Source organism: Saccopteryx leptura, chromosome 6, assembly GCF_036850995.1.
Source record: "Saccopteryx leptura isolate mSacLep1 chromosome 6, mSacLep1_pri_phased_curated, whole genome shotgun sequence".
Taxonomy (NCBI): domain Eukaryota; kingdom Metazoa; phylum Chordata; class Mammalia; order Chiroptera; family Emballonuridae; genus Saccopteryx; species Saccopteryx leptura.
Window position 1 is genome coordinate 83,781,487 of NC_089508.1, and position 18,446 is coordinate 83,799,932.

Sequence of the window (18,446 nt, forward strand, 5' to 3'; positions counted from 1 at the left end):
TACCAGACCGGAGCCGGCCACGTCTCATGCAGAGTGAAAGTGATTTTTCTTTTTTCAAGGAGTGAGAGATGTATTTATGCACATATTTATCCCTCTAATTATAGGAATTAATCCTCTTACTTATGACTAAAAGGTAACGTCGGAAAGATGTCCTTTTGATGTGGAAAAGCATCATTTGTGACTCACATTCAGACTGATTAAGGAATAATTGTTGTTAAACGCTTTACAAGAGGAGAGGGTTTAATTGAGGGGCATTCGTAATTTTACAGTTTAGCACAAAATTAAACGTAATTAAAAACTCAGAAATTCCAACTCATTTTTCCAATTATTTTTATTGTCTGAGCTAATTGTTACCCAAGGGTATCACTTCTCCCCAAAGGCATTACAAAAAAAAAAAAAAAGCTACCATACCTTTCCCAAATATTTGCCGAGAGGATCCGTAGTTTTTGCCAGATAAACAGTGAGGGACCTTTCTCACTGTTCCTCCCTCGGTCCCCGCCTCGCGCCCCTCCCTCCCCACCTGTAATTAAGCGTTGCAGCCACTCTCCCCTTCTCTGGCTTCCGCAACACCTTGGAATGTTGAAGTGATGGCACTTCTCTTCTGCAGATTATTAGGGCAAAACTGGAAGTATCTATGTAAGGCCGATGAATTCCTTGAAGTAACACTTGTCATACATGGTGAAGAGATTTTTAAAAAAAAACTAAGTAAACACAGTTCTCTGGGGGCGATCCCTGGATGCTCGTGCCTTCGAGTGTGTGGCAGGAGGGAGGTAACATGCAAACACACACTGGGAGATGTTTCTACATGTGCGCACAAAGACATATAGATGCACGCAGGAAACTTTCTTTTGCCTTTTTTTTTTTTTTTTTTTTTTCAGGCCAGGGTGGCTGTGAACAACCCTCTCAGCTGGATTCTGGATTTTTCTTTTCTAATGTTGGGATTGAAGGCATAAAGCCAAGTTATCTTTGTATGTGTGACTTCTATTAATGTCCCAAAAAGATTTATTTAAATACATTAAAAGATTTACTTTTTTAAAGTGATTCAGTGTTATGAAAATGAAAACACATTTCCATGACTCGTCCAGAAGTGGCCCCGTCCTTATCAGTCTTGGAAGAAATCCTAGGGGGTGGGGAAGCATAAAATTAGGCAGAATGTAAATGTATACATTTCAATTCGTCTAGACAGAAAGCTGGAGCAATAGGATGTTTGTGTTTCAATCAGTGTCTTTAATTTCTCAGTGATTTTTTAAGATAGGGATTATCCTAAAAATTTAGGATTCAGTGGATTCAAGTTTTCTGTCAGACTTCCCCGTCCACCCTGGTGCTTCTGATCGGATGTGCCGGGTGAAAATGGGTGGAATTAAAACTGTCAATTCTGTTTTCAACTTTTGTCTTTTGACTGAGTTCAAAGGTTTTAAAGGTAAAACTTTTCATTTCTTTGTAATATTTCTTTCTCTCCTGTCACGGCTTTTAAGGGGAAAAAAAGAAAAAAATAATTATATTTCCAAATTCATTTTAAATATTCCAGGTAATTTGATGATGAGCCCTGACACGTGCCAGAACGTCTGTCCAATGTAGCCCAGGCAGTTTACATCAGAGCGGCCAAGGAGGTAGAGTGAAGTCCGGTTTTTCTGTTGTTTTTTTTCTACCTAAATGATTTATTTGGAGCTGAGATGTGGATGTTTAAACCTGAGGCTGCCCAAGTGCTACAATGCAATTTCAAAGAAAAGGTTGGAATAGGCAGAGTTGAGAAGAAAGGAGGAAGGCACCCTTTGAAAGTTACAAATGGTAAAAAAAAAAAAAAAAAAAGACATGTAATCCGATGTGGAAAATTAAGTGATAGAGGCAGTGCACATTTTAGCTTAGGCAAAGATTGCTGAATCCTTTGAAGAAACTGACACGGATTTTCCAGAGATGGGAGGAAAGAGGAAGATGAGGTGAGGGTGGGGGAATCCTAGGTGGGCATTTTATGTAAATGAGTAAATTCGAAGTGTAGTACAAATCCAGAATAGTAAAACTGACAGTTCTGACAGTATTGACAACATAAATATATGTTTGAACACTACACTTTCAGACACTTAACCGATGAAGCAATAAAAAAATTCGACTACAATATTTCAAATAATCGACATTGATGTTTTGATACATCATTTTTTTTTACTCCAAATCGATCTATCACTCTGGCTGGTCAATTTTAAGAAAAAATGGGCTGCAATTATTTGCACCTTATCTAATGATGATCCAATAATAGTCCTCAAATTAATTACACCCGAACTGTGTTTTCTTCCTTCAGCATGCGGGTGATGGCGAGATTCTTGGGGAACAAACCCTGTGGTTGTGTCATCCTCCTCCCCTCCCCCACCTTTCTATTCTGTTGTTTAGATTGGAGGTAGTAAGGAGGATTTCAGAATTAGAAAGAGGTTTTTGCCTGGTGATCATAGGCACTGCAGGCTGAAGTCCCCTCACTTCAAGTAGTCACAGACTGGGTCTGTATTAGGCATATGGTTCTCACTTTTACTTTGCAAGGTCAAAACGAAATTTTAAAATTTGCAAACACAAAGTTGTATGAGTCTAATTCTCCCTCGGGCCCCATATCCTTTCCTCTGTTGCAAGAACTGGATGAAAGAAATTTGCTCAAAGGGATGAAGAGTGAGAGCACTCTCGGGTTCAGTGTGTGTGTGGGCGGGTGGATATTAGAGCATCTAAAGCTCTCGGTCGAGTTGAATCACTCCTTTGCTCCATCCCCTTGTGGTTACTCTCCACACACCCTTAAAGATTTTTGACCTAGTTTTTCTTTTCTATTTTTCTCTCTTTTCTTTTTTTCTTCCTTCTTCTTTCCTCCCCCCCCCCCTCTCTTTTTTCTCTTTTTGAGCCACAAATAAGAAAGAAGACAAAATCTCTGCGGGAAAGGAGCTCGGATGCTGGAGGGTACCGCATCCTCACGCGTGCGTTCAGAAGTCCCTTAGAGTTGGCTTTCTCTACTTTGCCCTGTGGGGTTTCCATTGAGCTTCTTTACTTCCACTTTCCGCCCACACCTCTCCAAATTTGATGTGTTAGTGGTGGTTGAGGTAGGGAGAGGCAGGGAGGCTAAAGCTAGCTCATATTTTAAAAGAAAAAGAAATTCTGAACAGGCCCAAGACAGAAACTTGAGCAGTCCATTGTGAGGTACGGATCCTGAGCTCTGGCCTGGAGGGGGTGTGGGGGAGGCAGGAACCCTCCCCCTCCTGCTCTCTCCTGAGGGTCGTCGTTGAGTGGCGCTATTTCCACCCCTGTGAAACCCCGACCCTTCCTCACACCCACACTGAGACTCGTCCTCTTCACCTATAACTTAGCTGGGCTCCACCAGCCGGGATGCCAGTGTCTGATTTCTTTCCTCCGAACTTCAAAAATAGAGTTTTAAGCCCCTCCAAACTACCGCCAGCTCAGACGCTGAGACTAAAGCAACACGTTCAGCAACATTAAGATGCTAATCAAAGGCAAAGTGACCCACACTGAGTGAAGATGGGACCCCTAAAGAACATCACCCAGTTCCGTGGGTATCCGTCTCTGGTGGGGTCGTTTCAAGTCGTTGGCTCTGGAAGTATGGATGGAAGCTGGAGAAGGGGCAGCAAGAGTGGGAAAGTGGGACGGGATTACAATAGAGGAAGAGACAGGAGAAAGAAGGAGAGGGAAAGAGAGAAGGGGAAGGAGGGAGAGAGGGAGGGAGGAAAAGAGGGAGGGAGGGAGGAAGGGAGGGAGGGAGGGAGGAAGGGAGGGAGGGAGGGAGGAAGGAAGGAAGGAAGGAAGGAAGGAAGGAAGGAAGCAAGCAAGCGCGGGAAGGAGCCAGAGACTTGAGTGTTAGCGCACGTAGCGCTTGGAGCCCCGCCAGATAGCGCTAGAGGGCTATTTATTGAAATACTTGCCTTTTGAGAGAGGGTGAAGCCTCTAAAATCGGGAGAAATAAGAAAGTAAAATAAAAGAAAGTGCAATGATTCCACTCTATCTTATTTAGGAAAATAAACTGTGGGGTGCTCTATTGTTATGAATTGGGCATGGGGGATATATTGTAGAACGCCTAAGTGGGGAAATGACCAAAACAAACAAACAAACAAACAAAGGTCCCCTTCCCTCTCTTAATACTAATTAGGAAGCAAGTTAGCAAAGTTAACAGGTAAAGAAGTGGAATTCTCCCTCGTCAAACTTTCTGAGCTGCTGGCTACACTTCAGAGAGGATCAAAAGCAGTTCACAAGGATGAGCTGAGGTTTCTAGAGAAGAGATGTTTTTAAATAGATAGCTGCAAGGGCGTGGGAAGGGAGAGACAAATACGTTATTGGAAACGCCAAATAAAACTATATGTCAAAAATTCCAACTGTCAGGCAGCAGGTCTAGAGCAGAAGAAAGCCCCTCTGCCTTTGTCCCAGTGATGATGGACTCAGGGTTATTTTAGCAGGGCCACTATCAAACCCTTTGAATAACAATTTATACACACTCTGGGAAACTTGGAGATCTAGTTAACAAAAATTCACTGTTGCACGCAGAATGCAAAGGACAGTGAAGCAGAAGAAGAAAGAAGACCTAGTGCAGAGGTGGAGTCCAGAGATAGAGTGGAGAAGAATAAACTATTTTGATCCTTTTTATTTGCTCAGGTCAGTAATGCAAAAAAAAAAAAAGTGCACTTCTTTCAAATAATACTTTAAAGTAATGATTTGGTTTTATTCTAAAACCTCTGGCATCTTACACACCTAGTTTCTCATTTTTAATTGCCTTTTACCTGAAGGAATTTTTTTAACCAAAGTAATAATATCTTTCTTCCAAACCAGCAAACAGAACTTCCACAAATGAAAATTCACCTTCTAGAGTCCCCCCTCCCAAAATCTGCTTAGTGCAAAATACCTCAATTCAGAACATTATAACTAAAGATACAAATAAGATTAAGGTTGGATTTATTTGCTCCACTAGCAAAGCATCAATTGTTCTAACTGTAAGAAGACAAAAAAAGATTTAAATCCAGTAATTTTAATACACAGATCAACTAACACTTTGGATCTCACAGATCTGAGGTCTTTGGAGTTGTCTGTGCTGAGGACCTATAACTTTCTAGAGAAAAAAAAAAAAAGGTGAAAAGAAACAGGCACAGTCTTCTTAAGGAAAGTGCACAAATTATAAATTCATCTAAAAAGAGAATCTAAGTTTGTTAAATTCATTTCAAATTAAATACTCTCCATAAAGCCAATGCCCTTTAAACTAAGTAACTATTCTCAGGATTCAATTATTCTTTTAAAATCCTGACTTATCTATAATAGCACGTTGAGACAAAAAAAAAAAGAAAAGGAAAATAGAAAAAAGCAGTTTTCAAAAGTCTTAGGATGCTTCAATAAAAAGAGAAGTGATTAAAAACAGACTCTTAAATTTGAGAGGCCAAATTCCCCTTCCCATTCATCCCACCCCATCAGTTCTTCTCCTTTTCACCTCTCTCTCTCCCTCTCTCTCTCTTTATGCAGTGCTCCCACCCCCACTCCACAGCTAAGTAGATGATTTGGGATTCTGAAGAAATAGGTTTCAGCATCCATATTTGTTCTGGGGCACTTGTAAAATGCGATTTGTAGAGGGTCTTTAGCCTTCTGATTGTCTTTGAATTGTTTTTACTGAAACAGATCTTTTGCAGTTAATGAGTCCCCACGCAGCTGGACAGCTCCTCTTGGACACTGAGAACTCTAACCCCAAAATGACCCCAATTTGACACCGCAAGATGAAATTTTACCGCCTGTTAAAACCATTTCCAGCCTGGGCAAAAGGAGCTCACTGTTGACGGAGGTGTGTGCCGCCTCCTGCGACCCCCATCTCGAGCCAGTCGCCGAGGCCTGCCCCACCTACTTTTCCTTCGACCCGCACGTTGGAGAGCAGATGAGCTTCACAGCCTTGGTGAGGGTAGGGCGGCTGAGAATAGAGCATCAGCAACGTACTATCAGCCTAGAAATCAGAAAGTGTTCGCACTCTACTGCTTTTCAATCGCTTCTATCGGACTGCAAATTTGAGGGAGGGGGGAGACCAGGAAGTTCTTAAACGTTTTTCAGCTATCTAAAACATCATCAAGTTGGTGTTTAAAATAGTCCTTTGAATTGACCAGATTGCCCAAGAACCAACACCCGGAATCACTTCCAACTTGATGCTGTGTGTAATCCATCACACTGTGATGCTATTTAAACTAACAATTTCATAAGTAGCATGCAACTAAGTAAGTGAAATCTCTTTAAATTGCAAGAAATTCGGGGTTCTCCCCTTAGGCAATTGGTGAATTTTTAAACGCCACAGATTCTCCTTCAGTAGGGCGTTACTTTTAACACTCTGACACTTCTTAACTGAAGTCCTCAGAGTTAAAGATTGGGTTTTTCTGTAACACTATCTTAAAATGTCCTTTTCTCTCTCCCTCCTACATCAAACCAGATTGTCCCTGTTGTTTGCTTTAATGTATTCGATAAAATGGAAAAGTTACCGAATATATGAGAGAGAGAGAGAGAGAGAGAGAGAGAGGGAGAGAGGTTCCCAAATTAAAACACCTTCTGCACCTTCCAAAGGCTGAAAATACATGAAAATAGATTTTAAACTTTTTTCTTTTGTAAAATCCAAGATTATCACATGTAACCCATTATTAGCTTAAAACTGCTTGAAAACATAGAAACCATCTATCAGTCTGAGCTGTTTTTACGGATGCATTGCCTCAAAATAAAAAAGAGGCTTGCTCATCGTTATTCCTATTTGTAATACTAGTGCAGTTTTTCTAAATAGAGGTTGTAAGGATGCTAACTCCACAGTACCACTATGAAAAAACCAGCGGTAGTAAAAGAAGCAGAACGTTGAATCTTTGAACTGTGCAATGCGGAGGTTCAGTTCTAAGTCAGTGCTTACAAAAGGAGCATTTATCAAGAAAATTGAGTTTCTCTTTTAAAAACAGAAGTAATTGTCGCTTACTACATATTTAAAACAACAATAATCTCATTTGACGACAACAAATACGCAAAAGTGAAAAAATATAGAAGAGTAGAAACTGAGCATAAACTTCTCCTGTAGCGACGCTTCACGGGAAACTTGGATCCACCAATATCAAGACCTCTCTGCAAAGTCGGAACGCTCCGCAGCAAGAACAAATTGATCCCCCCCCCCCCCGCCCTCATCCTTCCCGCCCCGGCTAAACTGAATTCGCGTAACTGTCGCTTGAAATAAAATTATAGAAGTCAACTTTTTCTTTTCTTTTGCTCTTCTTTTCTTTGCTACTCACCTTTTCTTATATGTCCTCGAGCAACTCAGCAACAAACAAGAAGGATGCTTTTAGTCTTGGAGTTTCTTCTAGGAAATAAATGAAGTGGAGGGGCAAGAACACTTCTCCCAACCTGCAAGTTTCATACCCGCAGGCTTTTGAAGGCTTGAAGCCGGGCAAAAATGTGGCTGAAAACCTGGGCTAAATTCTCCTTCCCAAAGCTCCGCGTCCCGGCCGTCCCTGTTCAGGAGACCCTGGCAAGTACCTCGAGGTCCTCAGCCGACGCTCCCTGGCGTCGCACTACCTTTGCTTCTGCCAGGCCTTCCACGCTATCTTTATATGTGAGGGCCGATTTCCCGCAGACATCATGGTTATGATGGCTCATTTAATCAAACTGTTTAATTGCCCTGGTAATCACTATCATCATCACAGGTGCTCAATCATTCATCATTTTTGGAGGGCTTTATTGACCTCCGGCTCTCTTTCCCCAGCCCTATTAAAATGAGGCCAAATTTCTCCAACTCCACTTGGAAGTCTGCAGGCTGCGATCTAAGCCTAGTTGGTGTAGAGTAGACGGAAAGAATCTTACAGTGAAAGAGAGAAGATAAAAAGGCGGCCCAAGAAAGCCCCACACTCTTCTCTCAATTATTCTGATATTCTCTCTTCTCTCTCTCTCTCTCTCTCTCTCTCTCTCTCTCTCTCTCTCTCTCACACACACACACACACACACACACACACACACACACACACACACACACACACCACAGTATTTTATTCTCACTTCTCTCACTGCGTTCCCACCGCCCCACCCCCCAATCTCCCAGGAAGTCAAATCAGGTTAAAGCTGCCGGTAGAAATGCTACTTTCTACTCTCCAGAGGGTTCAAAATTGGAGAGGAGAGATGGCTGTTGAGGAACAGTCTGTTTTCAATTCTCTGAAAGGGGGACTATAAACGCAGGCGAGAGCGAGGAGTTGGGAAGACGGCTTGCTCCTAGCGCAAGGCCAGGCTGCTGGGCAGAGGAGAAGGTGGCGGGGTCTGGTGAGTTGCGCGCGCTCGGTGACCGTAGCCCCGCCCCCAGCTCGGACTCAGAGTGATTGACGCGCGGCCGCTGGGAAACCCGGGGCTAGGAGGTGAGGCTGGGCGCAGCTCCCGCCAGCGATTGGATGAGACACCGGTCAGAACTACTTTCTACACAAATGGTGTGGGATAGTTACCTTGTCTCCCCTGCACTCTCCTCCTTTTCCTTCTTGGAAAAGTTCTTTCCGAGTCGACCCTATATTCCCGATCCGCGAAACTGCCCAGTGTAATTAACACAGCCATTAATTAGCCGCAGTTACAGAGCCGAAACCTCTGCGCCCCGGGTGACCACACAAAGATGGGCGGGGAGTGCCGGCCAATCCTCCTCGTTTGACATCCTCTCTTCCCTTTCTCCCGTTCTTGCTTCCCAGCTCTAAGGGAGATCCAGTTTGGAGGCGCGAGCACGCGCGCGCGCGCGCGCACACACACACACACACACACACACACACACACACACAGCCTCTGCGAAACCAGACATCAAAAATCCAAACGACTCCCTCCCCATTTCCTCCCACACGATTCCACCGCGGCCCCCAAAGACTCTCCAGGGTGGCCCTTGTCCGCAACGCTCGGAGGGAGTGCTCTCTGAGTTAAGCTGGTTTCTTCTTGTCCTGGAAAAGAAATGAATGCTGACAAGGGTCCTGGATCTGCACAGGGAAGAAAGTGCCATTTAAAAGAAAAGAAAACAAAACAAAACCTCAAGCCCGACGGTGGTACTGTCTCCAGAGCCGGCTGCCCCTGGATATTAGCTGAAAGCCTTCGGGGCGCGGTAATCGGCTGGCAGAAGAGAAGGGGCCCGCGGAATTAAAAGGAACAAAAGCAAGAGCGCCATGCCTAACGTCCCCAACACGACCCCGTTAGGCATGAGCCTGGAGTGATGGAAAAATAAACTAGAAGTAAGTTTCTTTTTTAAAAAATTAAAAGATCCGAGCCTGTACCGTACTTTCCCTGTGGTTTTCTGCAGTTTTCCTCTCTGCGCTCTCCCTGTCCTCTTCATTCTCTTTCTCTCTCTCGCTCTCTCTCCCTCTTTCCTCGCTCGCGCGCGCGCGCGTACACAAACTCTCTCTCTCTCTCTCTCTCTCTCTCTCTCTCGGTCTCTCCCCCTCTTCCCTCTTCCCCACCCCCTCCCCTACCCCCGTTCCGTCCCCGCGGAGCAGAAGGCTTGCTGATTTGCTCTGGTTTGCTCTGCTCCTGCCTCCCCTCCCCCTCCCGCCCCCTGTCTCCCCCCCACCCCCCCGCCCCAGCCGGGTCAGTCCGAGCTCACTCGCTGCATATCAGAGGCTCCGCGCGGCGCGCTCCTCCTCGCTCCCGCTCCCCACTCTCGGGATGTGTCTCCGCCGTACGACGGGCTATGGCCACCACGACTTCCGGGTTCCGTCATTTCGTTCTCCCGCCGCCGACCCGCGCCGCCAAACTGAGGCTCTTCTATAAACCAGGCAGCAGCCAACCTGCCAACACCTACTGACACTCACTCATCTCCCAGAGAGAAAGAGAGCGAGAGAAAGCGAGCGCGAGTGAGAGAGAGGGCGCGCGAGAGAGAGAGCGAGCGAGAGAGAGAGAGAGAGAGAGAGAGTGAGGGAGAGACAAAATACCTACCAGGAAAGGGGGGGAGGAAGTCCAATTTTTGCAAACTATTCTTTTTTTTTTCCCTCTCTTGATCCCCCCCTTCTTTCTTTGACCGATACTTTAAAGAGAGAGGATCATATTATAGATACTGCGGGGGCAAAGCTAAAAGAGAGGGGGAGGGGGTAGGAAAAATTCAAGAAACAGAAATCCCTCGCGGAGTTTTACTGGAAGAAAAAAACAGGTCTGAAAGATTCCTCCTCTTCATCATCATCAACCATCATTCATTCACTACCTTGACATTCCGGGCTTTGATTGACAGCTGGAGTGGCAAAAAGCCATGGAACACGACAGTTCGGTTACATGTGGGCTGCTGACGGGCCTCTCGTAACCTTCAGTTCAGGGGCTTGACAATTTTTTTCTTCTTTTTCTTCTTTTTCTTTTTTTTTTTCCAACTGAGGGGAAGAAAGGAGAAAGAGGGGGAAAGGAGGACCGAAGAGGAGGAGGAGGGGAGGGGGGAGGAGGAGGTGGTGGTGGAGGAGGAGGAAGATCAGGAGGAGGAGAAAGAAGAGGAAAAAAGAGAAAAAGAAGAAATATCACAGAAAAAAAAAACTCTTCGTTGTCTTGCTTGGGCTTTTTTTTTCTTCCCTAAAAAAAAAAAACAAAAAAAAAAAACAAAAACAAAAAAAAACATATTGGAGAATTGGGAGAAGTCTCCTTGGTTTGGACAAAAAAAAAAAAAAAAAAAAAAAAAAAAAAAAGAATCTTCAGCCTAGATCACTTTCTTATCCGGACTGGGATATTAAATATACGACACATCCAGGAGTTTATTGGAGCGCAGACTGATGGCGCAAAGGGTAGGTTTAAATCTCCAACACTTACCTAGATATAAATCCTCTCCTAAGAGGGGCCTGTCCCGATGCTTCCTCTCCCTTCAACGCTGCTGCTGCTGCTCGCTGCTTGATGATGGCGGCCAGTATTTAAAAAAATAGCAGCAAAATTATTCATCGGCTTCTTTCCCCCCCGTGCCTCTGCGTGTGTGCGAGTGTGTGTGCGTGCGTGTGTGCGTGTCTGGGCGCGCGTGTTCCAGAGCTGTGCGAGCGGGCGGGCGGCGAGTGCGAGTGAGTGGTGTGTGTGCGTGTGCAATTGTTACACGCTTTCGCCTCGCTCCAGCTTGTACCCCAGCAGCGCGATTCCCCCGGCTCTCCTGCTGCCGCCGCTGCCGCTGCCGCGCCGCTGCTGCCGCTGCTCCCGCGGCTCGGGGCAGGCACCGGCTGCGTAGGAGCTGCCGCCGCCGCCGCCGCCGGGGCCGCCGCTGGGGCTGCGCTGCCGCAGCCGCTGCGCCGCCGCCTAGACTAGCCTGGGCTGCTTGTTTTGTCTCTGAAATTGACAAGGACGCAGGGAATCAGCTGCTAAATAATGTTTCTGGTAACTTTCACGTTATTCCCCCCACCCCCACCCTCCGTTCCCTGCCCCGGGGGAGGCACTGGCCCCAGTCTTCCCTCGTCCTCTGCGTTTTCGTCCTGATTATTAGCGTTTTTCTTCTCTTTATTTTGTTTCATTTCGCCTTTTGATTTATTGGATTCTCTGGAGGAGGCGAAGGGGGGTGAGGGGTGGGATCCGGGGCTTCCTCCTCACACTAACTCCACTTCTCCCGCGGTTGGCTCGCTACGGTTCTGCTGGCTCTGGCCGGAGCGGGACCTCCCGGCGCCCTCTCGGTCCTCAGCCTCACCGCCCCTTCTCCCTGCTCTAGACGCTGCTCCTGGTTCAGACTTTTTCATTTTAAAATTTAAAGACATTTTTCCCAACTTTCAACTCCGTTGTTTCGGCTGGTTTGGTTTCTGTGTGTTCAAGTCGTGCTCGGTACTTTTCTCCTTTCTGACTTGTTTTTATTTTTATTTTCTTCTCCCCCCTCCCTCCTCTCTCTCTCCCTCTCTCCCTCTCGCCCCCCCTCCTGGTTCCCCCCTCCTCTCTCATCTGCTCTTCGCGGTTCTCCCTCTCTCATCTCTATTCCTTTCCCACTTCTTTCCTTGCTCTCTCCTTCTTGTTTCTTCTTCTATCCCCCCTCGGCCCTCCTCGCTTTCCTTCACCTCCTGTGCCCACCACCCTTTGCCGGACTCTGACAGTACGATGAGCTACCCCATTACGGCGGGATGGACGGAGTAGGGGTGCCTGCTTCCATGTACGGAGACCCTCACGCGCCGCGGCCGATACCCCCGGTTCACCACCTGAACCACGGGCCGCCACTCCACGCCACGCAGCACTACGGCGCGCACGCCCCACACCCCAATGTCATGCCCGCCAGTATGGGATCCGCTGTCAACGACGCCTTGAAGCGGGACAAGGACGCGATCTATGGGTAACCTCCCCACCCCACGCCCCTCCCAACCCGGCGTAGTGTGTGTGTGTGTGTGTGTGTGTGTGTGTGTGTGTGTGTGTGTGTGTGTGTGTGTATTCGAGTGTGTGTTTGTCGGGGGGGGGGGGTTGAAGGGGTGGACGACTAAGTGGGGAGTTACTTCTGCTTGGAGAAGGGGGGACCAGTGCCTTAAGAAAGGACAGTGCAGGGAGCCTATTTTTCTGCCCCTTAAGTGTAAGTCCCCAGAAGGTATGGCTTCCTCCACCCCCATGGCCCTGTCACTCCGGACCCCACAGCCTGGAATGACTGAGTCTTCAGAGTCTTGCCAGGGCCTTTTCCCCAAGGACAGGATTCCTGGCCAAAGGACGCAGAGCTGGTCCTCCCAGGCCCCCTAACAGAGGCCTTGACGGAAGAGAAAGTTTCCTGCGGTTGAGAAGCAACTTTTTCTCTCTTGTGTTTCCTACGGAGAGTCTGGGAGTCACTAAATGCAGCTTGAGCTGGGATCAGGGCTGCTTCTGTCGGCCAGGAAGTCCTAATCACCCACTTCTTAATTCTCTGTAAATAAAGGGGGCAGACCTTGAAGTGCAGCGGGGTGGAAGGGGCTTCTGCTCGCAGGGAGAGCTGCTCTTGGGGCGAGGGAGGGAGCGAGGTGGAAATTATTTTATGTTCTGAGAACCCTCGGTGAGGAATGGGGCTGCATGGTCCAAACGTGTACCGTTCGGTCTCTCCCAGCTGAGGGGGGGGGGGGGGGGAGGCTGCGGGATGCAGAGGGGAGGGGACAGTCCGTCAACAGCAGTTGAGCCTGAAGCCAGAGGCCGCAAGCATCCCGAAGTGTAGCTGAACCGCCCGGAGGAACACAAAGGGCAGACGCGCACGCACACTTCCAAGTTTTAACACTCGATTTATTTATTTTAGCCTGCTGGAGAAATGTGTCTTTGGAAGGAAGCTTCTCAGCGTTTAAGATTCCTATTATTTTGGCCCCCATACCCGGGCTTTACTAGAAGTAGAGCAAACAAGTTTATAAGGCAAGGGAGCGAAGGGGTTAGAAGAGCCCTCTCTCCGGTTTAGGAAATACAACCTCGAGTGTGTATGAGGTGTAGGCTTCGGCCTTCTCTGAAATTCTCACGAAAATGCGGAATTAAGGCGATTTTTGTGTTAACAGGGTGTTCGTTTCTTGGGAGGTCGGGGCTGGGTCTCAGGAGTTGGTTCGGCGGCCTCCGTAGCGTGGGGAGTGGGTCTGGATCTGCTCCAGGCTCCAGGCTGCCTGAGCCTCTTGGACGTTTCATTACGCTCCAACTGAGGCTCTTTTTACTCGGCGGACTTAAGGGGCCAGGGTCTTCTCCCAGCAGATCTGAGGGACTTCTGAGCTGAGGGAAAGAGCCAGGCCGTTTTTCCTTTCTGTTTCTGGCCTAGGCTCGGCTGGCTGAGGAAGGGTTGTGAAGTGTGATGCGTGCCTGTTGTATTAAAGAAGGAATCCGAACCCTCCAAACTTGTTGATTACAGTTCTTGCTCCTTCCCCTCTGCACCCCGTCTCCGTGTGTGTGTCTCTGCGTGGCGCTGCCCGTTAGGCACCCGTTGTTTCCTCTGTTAGCTCTGGTCTTTGAGAAGTGCGAGCTGGCGACCTGCACTCCCCGGGAACCCGGAGTGGCCGGCGGAGACGTCTGCTCCTCCGACTCCTTCAACGAGGACATCGCGGTCTTCGCCAAGCAGGTCCAACCTTCTTGACCCACTCACCCTTCTGCAGCCCTATCTCCCCCCCTCCCCTTCCCTCGGAGCTTTACATGAAAGAGGAGGAAAAGGCAGGGACACCCGATCTGTTCCTCCGGCCCAGTCCTCGCTCTGCGCCTCCTCCCCATCCCTGAGCCTGGAGGCGAACTGGAAACGGAGATAAATATGGGTGTTTGTTTTCCCCCCCAGACAGGAGTACAGGGGCTCGACCCTCGAATTAAAACTGACCTGCTCCTAATCTGGGGCTTGGCCTTTTCCCCCGCCTGCAGCTACTTGAACGAGAATTGGGGACGGGGGGCGGTTAGGGACCCGAAAGTGCCCGGGAGGGAAGGAAGCTGGGCGCCTCTCCCGGCGGTCGGCGCGGGGCGCGGAGGTGAGGGAGGCGGAAAGCCCCGGCCCCTTGGACGCCAAGATACAGGAGAACTCGGGGTCCAGAGCGTTGCCCCGAGTATCCGGCCACAGTTCAGCGGCTCCAGGGAGCCCTTTCTTGAGGCCAGGACTAGAAGGCCTTGAGTCTTTTTCAGCTGACCCCACTCATTTAAGGCACTAACTTGTTTCACGTATATATGATGTTTTACCCAAGTCCCTGTCCTCCTCCCTGCACTGTCTCTCCACCGTCCTCACGCACACATTACGGATTAGTCGGTGACAGGGGGTTTTTATTTGTGTTTTTTCTCTCTCTCTCTTAAATGGAGTGGTAATTCATGCTGACTTTCCCTGCTTCTTATAGGTTCGCGCCGAAAAGCCACTTTTTTCCTCAAATCCAGAGCTGGACAATTTGGTAAGGCTCACTGTTTCTTGTCTTTCTCCAGTCTGGGTCCCCTCCCTTGCCCCGAAGCACCCACTTTCTCCCGAACTCCGGGGAGCTCCAGCAGAGCCCTCCTTTGAAGCTGCAGGGGACACGGAGGAAGGGACTGGCCTGGAGCCCCCGCCAGGGCGGTGGCAGCGAGGGGCGGGGTGGGCGTCCGGGAGAGCGGGGCCCGGGGAGGCCGCCCGCGGGGGCGCAGCGCCGAGCGCCGGGGCAGGGTGCGAGCCCCAGGTCTCGGCCCCAGGAGTGAGGCTGCGAGCAGGGAGTTGTTTCCTCTGCTTGCCGGGGCAGGCGGTGGAGCCCGGGGCAGGCGGGGAGCCCGGGGCAGGCGGGGAGCCCGGGGCAGGCGGGGAGCCCGGGGCAGCTAGCCCGAAGGAAGTGAGGCGCGGCAGAAGGCGGGTCGGGGAAGTGGGGGAGTGAGGGGCAGGCCGGCGCAGGCCACTTTTAGGTGCGATTATTTTGCTAATTTGCACGATTTCAATATTAAAAGTACTTAAATCCGCTTTCAAAGACTCTGCCTCACCATTCATCTTGAGTATTTCCTTCTTTAGTAAGGACGGATTTCACTGGGTGTGCTGTTCTAAAAAGCTTTCTCTCCAGAGAAGCAACTTTTTTTTTTTTTTTTTTTTTTTTTGGCCTGAGGTCGAGAGAGGGGACGGTTAAAGAGGGCTCAAGCGCAGAAAGAAGGCCTGGCCCTAGGAAAGCCGACCTTACAAAAAGCTTACTGAACATCAGGGGCAAAGATATTAAATGCTTCGGCTCAGGTTGACTCAGATTGCTACCCCGTGGGCAATGAGGCAGAGCTGATCAGTAGTCACTTGATTTTTCTATTTCTTCAAGGATAGGTTTTGCCTGGCCACTTCCTTGCCTGCTTCTTCTCCCCAGCCTGCTCCCCTCACCACCCCCACCCCCAAGTCACAGAGTCTTAACTCCACACTCTGAACTTTTCTTTCAGATGATACAAGCAATACAAGTACTAAGGTTTCATCTTTTGGAGTTAGAAAAGGTAAGCAGGAAATGACACTCTGCTCTGATGTAGACTTCCCTCTCCTAGCTGAGTTGGGATTTTTTTAACAAACCTGCAGTCTGAGGGATTGAGCACCTGGAGATTTTGAGCAACACATTATCAAGTCCTTTCCTCAAATTGCTTCTCAACCCAGGGGCTCAGAGGATGGGTGAATTACGACAACTCTGCCTTTTAAAGCAGCCTCCCAACCCCCTTTATTTCCCCAGGCGTTCAGGATTATTTTAAAATGCAGCAAACCATTTGTGTTACTGGACATTCAGCCTGCTTGCGTCTCTATTAGCTTAGCTCACACTCGGCCCTGAGCTTGCGTTAGGTGCAAGCGAGGGAATCATCCTCGATGGGGTGTCTTTACATTGCTTGCAGCTCAATCACTTTCCCTTGGAAACATGCAAGCCTCCTAGCTTATTGAATCGCAAATGCTAATACTGTTCCCTGTTCCAGCGTTCTAACACTTTGATGTTATCATCAAATCGGATTTTCCTCCCTAGACTTTCAGTTAGAACCCAGTTATTTCCAGTTCTGTCTCTTCTCTCTTCATTGTAACTTGTTGCTTAGTAAAGTCTCTGGAGAAATATCTGCTGCAACATTTGCTCTATTGTTTCCTGGACTTCAACTATTACACCCATGTCATTAGACTAAGTTTGGAGGACATGGCACTGTTGCTCTTTCCAAATGTGACCTTGCAACCTGATATTTTTTTCCCTTTAAAAATGAAACAAAACAATAACAACAACCTGAGCTGAATCCTCCACCATGACCCTCCTTCTAGGTCCACGAACTGTGCGATAACTTCTGCCACCGGTACATTAGCTGTTTGAAGGGGAAAATGCCCATTGACCTTGTCATTGATGAAAGAGACGGCAGCTCCAAGTCAGATCACGAAGAACTTTCAGGCTCCTCCACAAATCTTGCTGATCATGTAAGTCTGTGAGCCTTTGGCATTCTTTTGCGGCCACTGTGCAAAGTATTCCTTTTCTTCTTCTTCTTCTTCTTCTTCTTTTTTTTTTTTTTTTTAACTTGTTATAACATCTAGCTCCGCTGGCTTAGCTTTCTTTTTAAGTGATTTGGTCTCTTTGGGGGTCTGACTCCTTTTTTAGTATGCCTGTCAAGCTGTTTCTTTTAGTTTCCCCTTTCTTAGGCCCCCTCCTTATGTATATTAAGAACTAAAAAAACCAGGGAGTTGATAGAGTGATTTGTGCTCTTAATGTGTAAAGTTTCCTGGATTTGGTGACTTGAGTGTTAGCAAATTGTCTGTTTGATATGGTGACCGCTGCCTTTTCTGCTTTCTCAACTCTGTCCAATAAGTGCAGCAGGGAGAGAGGCAAGACAGCTAGCTGGACAGGATGGGGAAGAGAGGACTGAAGGGAAAGAGAGAAGTGGGGAGGGGGTTCATTTCACCATCTCTCGCAGAGATGACATCCTGAGAATTACTGGCACTCTTGCATTGCATTAGAAATAAAAGGAGTGCACACTTCACAATTCTCAGCGCTTTTGCTTTATAGAATCTTATTGTCAGAATATGAACCTATTGCCAAATGCCTGAAGCATCTTCATAATAAAAGACAGTAACATTAATGAAACAGTTATTAACAATGTATTACAGAAAGTTGAAGGAAATTGTGATTGAGTAACCTTAGGTTAGTAGTTGAATTTTAACAATTTAACAGTGGGTGAGTGAGGACCGAGAATGTAGTAAGGAGCAACTGTGGATATCAAGACAGAAAAGAAGATTTCTTTCTAGTATTTGCTTTTTTTAATCCTATTTTGGAATGATCTAGTATGTCTGATGCTTTTATAAAAAAGCACATGTAGTGAGACTGAAAATTTGAAAAAGAAGCAAGAGAAAAATTATTGCAGCTGGTAGGAAAGGCAAGAGTGGCAAGGTTAAAAAGTAGGTGTGAACAGCAGTTTATTTATAGGAACTGAGCCTGAATGTCTATAGATCCCATTCAGTTGAACTCATAACCTAAATGGTATAGGTCTAATAACTTGGTGGCTGAAATATTCATTTAACACACTGTAGAGTTAAACAAGCGTTGAGACTTGAAGGCAGTTTGTATCACCACCACCACCACTCCCATTCGTGGGTGTTAAGAAGAATGAGTTGAGATACGTTAAGAATAAACCTTCTGGCCCTGGCCAGGTAGCTCAGTTGGTTAGAGCGTTGTCCCAATATGCCAGGGTTGTGGATTTGATCCCTGGTCAGGGCATACACAGGGGTCAACCAATGAATGCATGGATGAGCGTAACAACAAATTGATGTTTCTTCTTTCCTCTGTCTCTAAAACTGACAAATGCAAACAACATACAAGTATTTTTTTTAAAGGAATAAACCTTCTGTGAGGTTCTCCATCACTCTACCTCACCACCAAAAGTTTTGAAAATATGCAGTCTTAGGTTTTAACCTGCATCCTTTGTGCTGTATGGACACACAGTCTAAGGACAAAAGTTTAGAAAAGAGAAGGTAAGAAAGTCTTGGTCCTGGATGTCTACTGAAACAGAATAAATACTATAGTGCTGAAAGCTCCTATGCCTATCTTACCTTGGCTTTTCCTTTCAAGATAGGCAAAAGTTCGGGAGCTCTTTTGTATGTTGAGTATATTACCTGAAACCAAAAGGGTGCAGCAGCAGCTACTGAAACTTTACTTGCT

General features: G+C 47.3%; 1 protein-coding gene across 8 annotated transcripts in view; it reads left to right on the plus strand.

The window, feature by feature from the left end:
• The first annotated feature begins 9,065 nt into the window (after positions 1-9,065).
• MEIS2 (Meis homeobox 2) overlaps positions 9,066-18,446 on the plus strand; it is a 205,901-nt gene continuing 196,520 nt past the window's right edge. For 4 of the 8 annotated variants that reach the window (XM_066343990.1, XM_066343989.1, XM_066343985.1 and 1 more), the window contains exons 1-6: positions 10,578-10,733; positions 12,003-12,235; positions 13,801-13,942; positions 14,691-14,741; positions 15,724-15,774; positions 16,565-16,714. In XM_066343990.1, the coding sequence (XP_066200087.1) occupies positions 10,722-10,733; positions 12,003-12,235; positions 13,801-13,942; positions 14,691-14,741; positions 15,724-15,774; positions 16,565-16,714 (639 nt within the window). In that variant the 5' untranslated portion in view covers positions 10,578-10,721. Of the gene's footprint in view, positions 9,210-10,577; positions 10,734-10,756; positions 11,305-12,002; positions 12,236-13,036; positions 13,258-13,800; positions 13,943-14,690; positions 14,742-15,723; positions 15,775-16,564; positions 16,715-18,446 lie in introns of those variants that run through there. The other 4 variants (XM_066343986.1, XM_066343984.1, XM_066343988.1 and 1 more) reach the window with 4 other exon arrangements.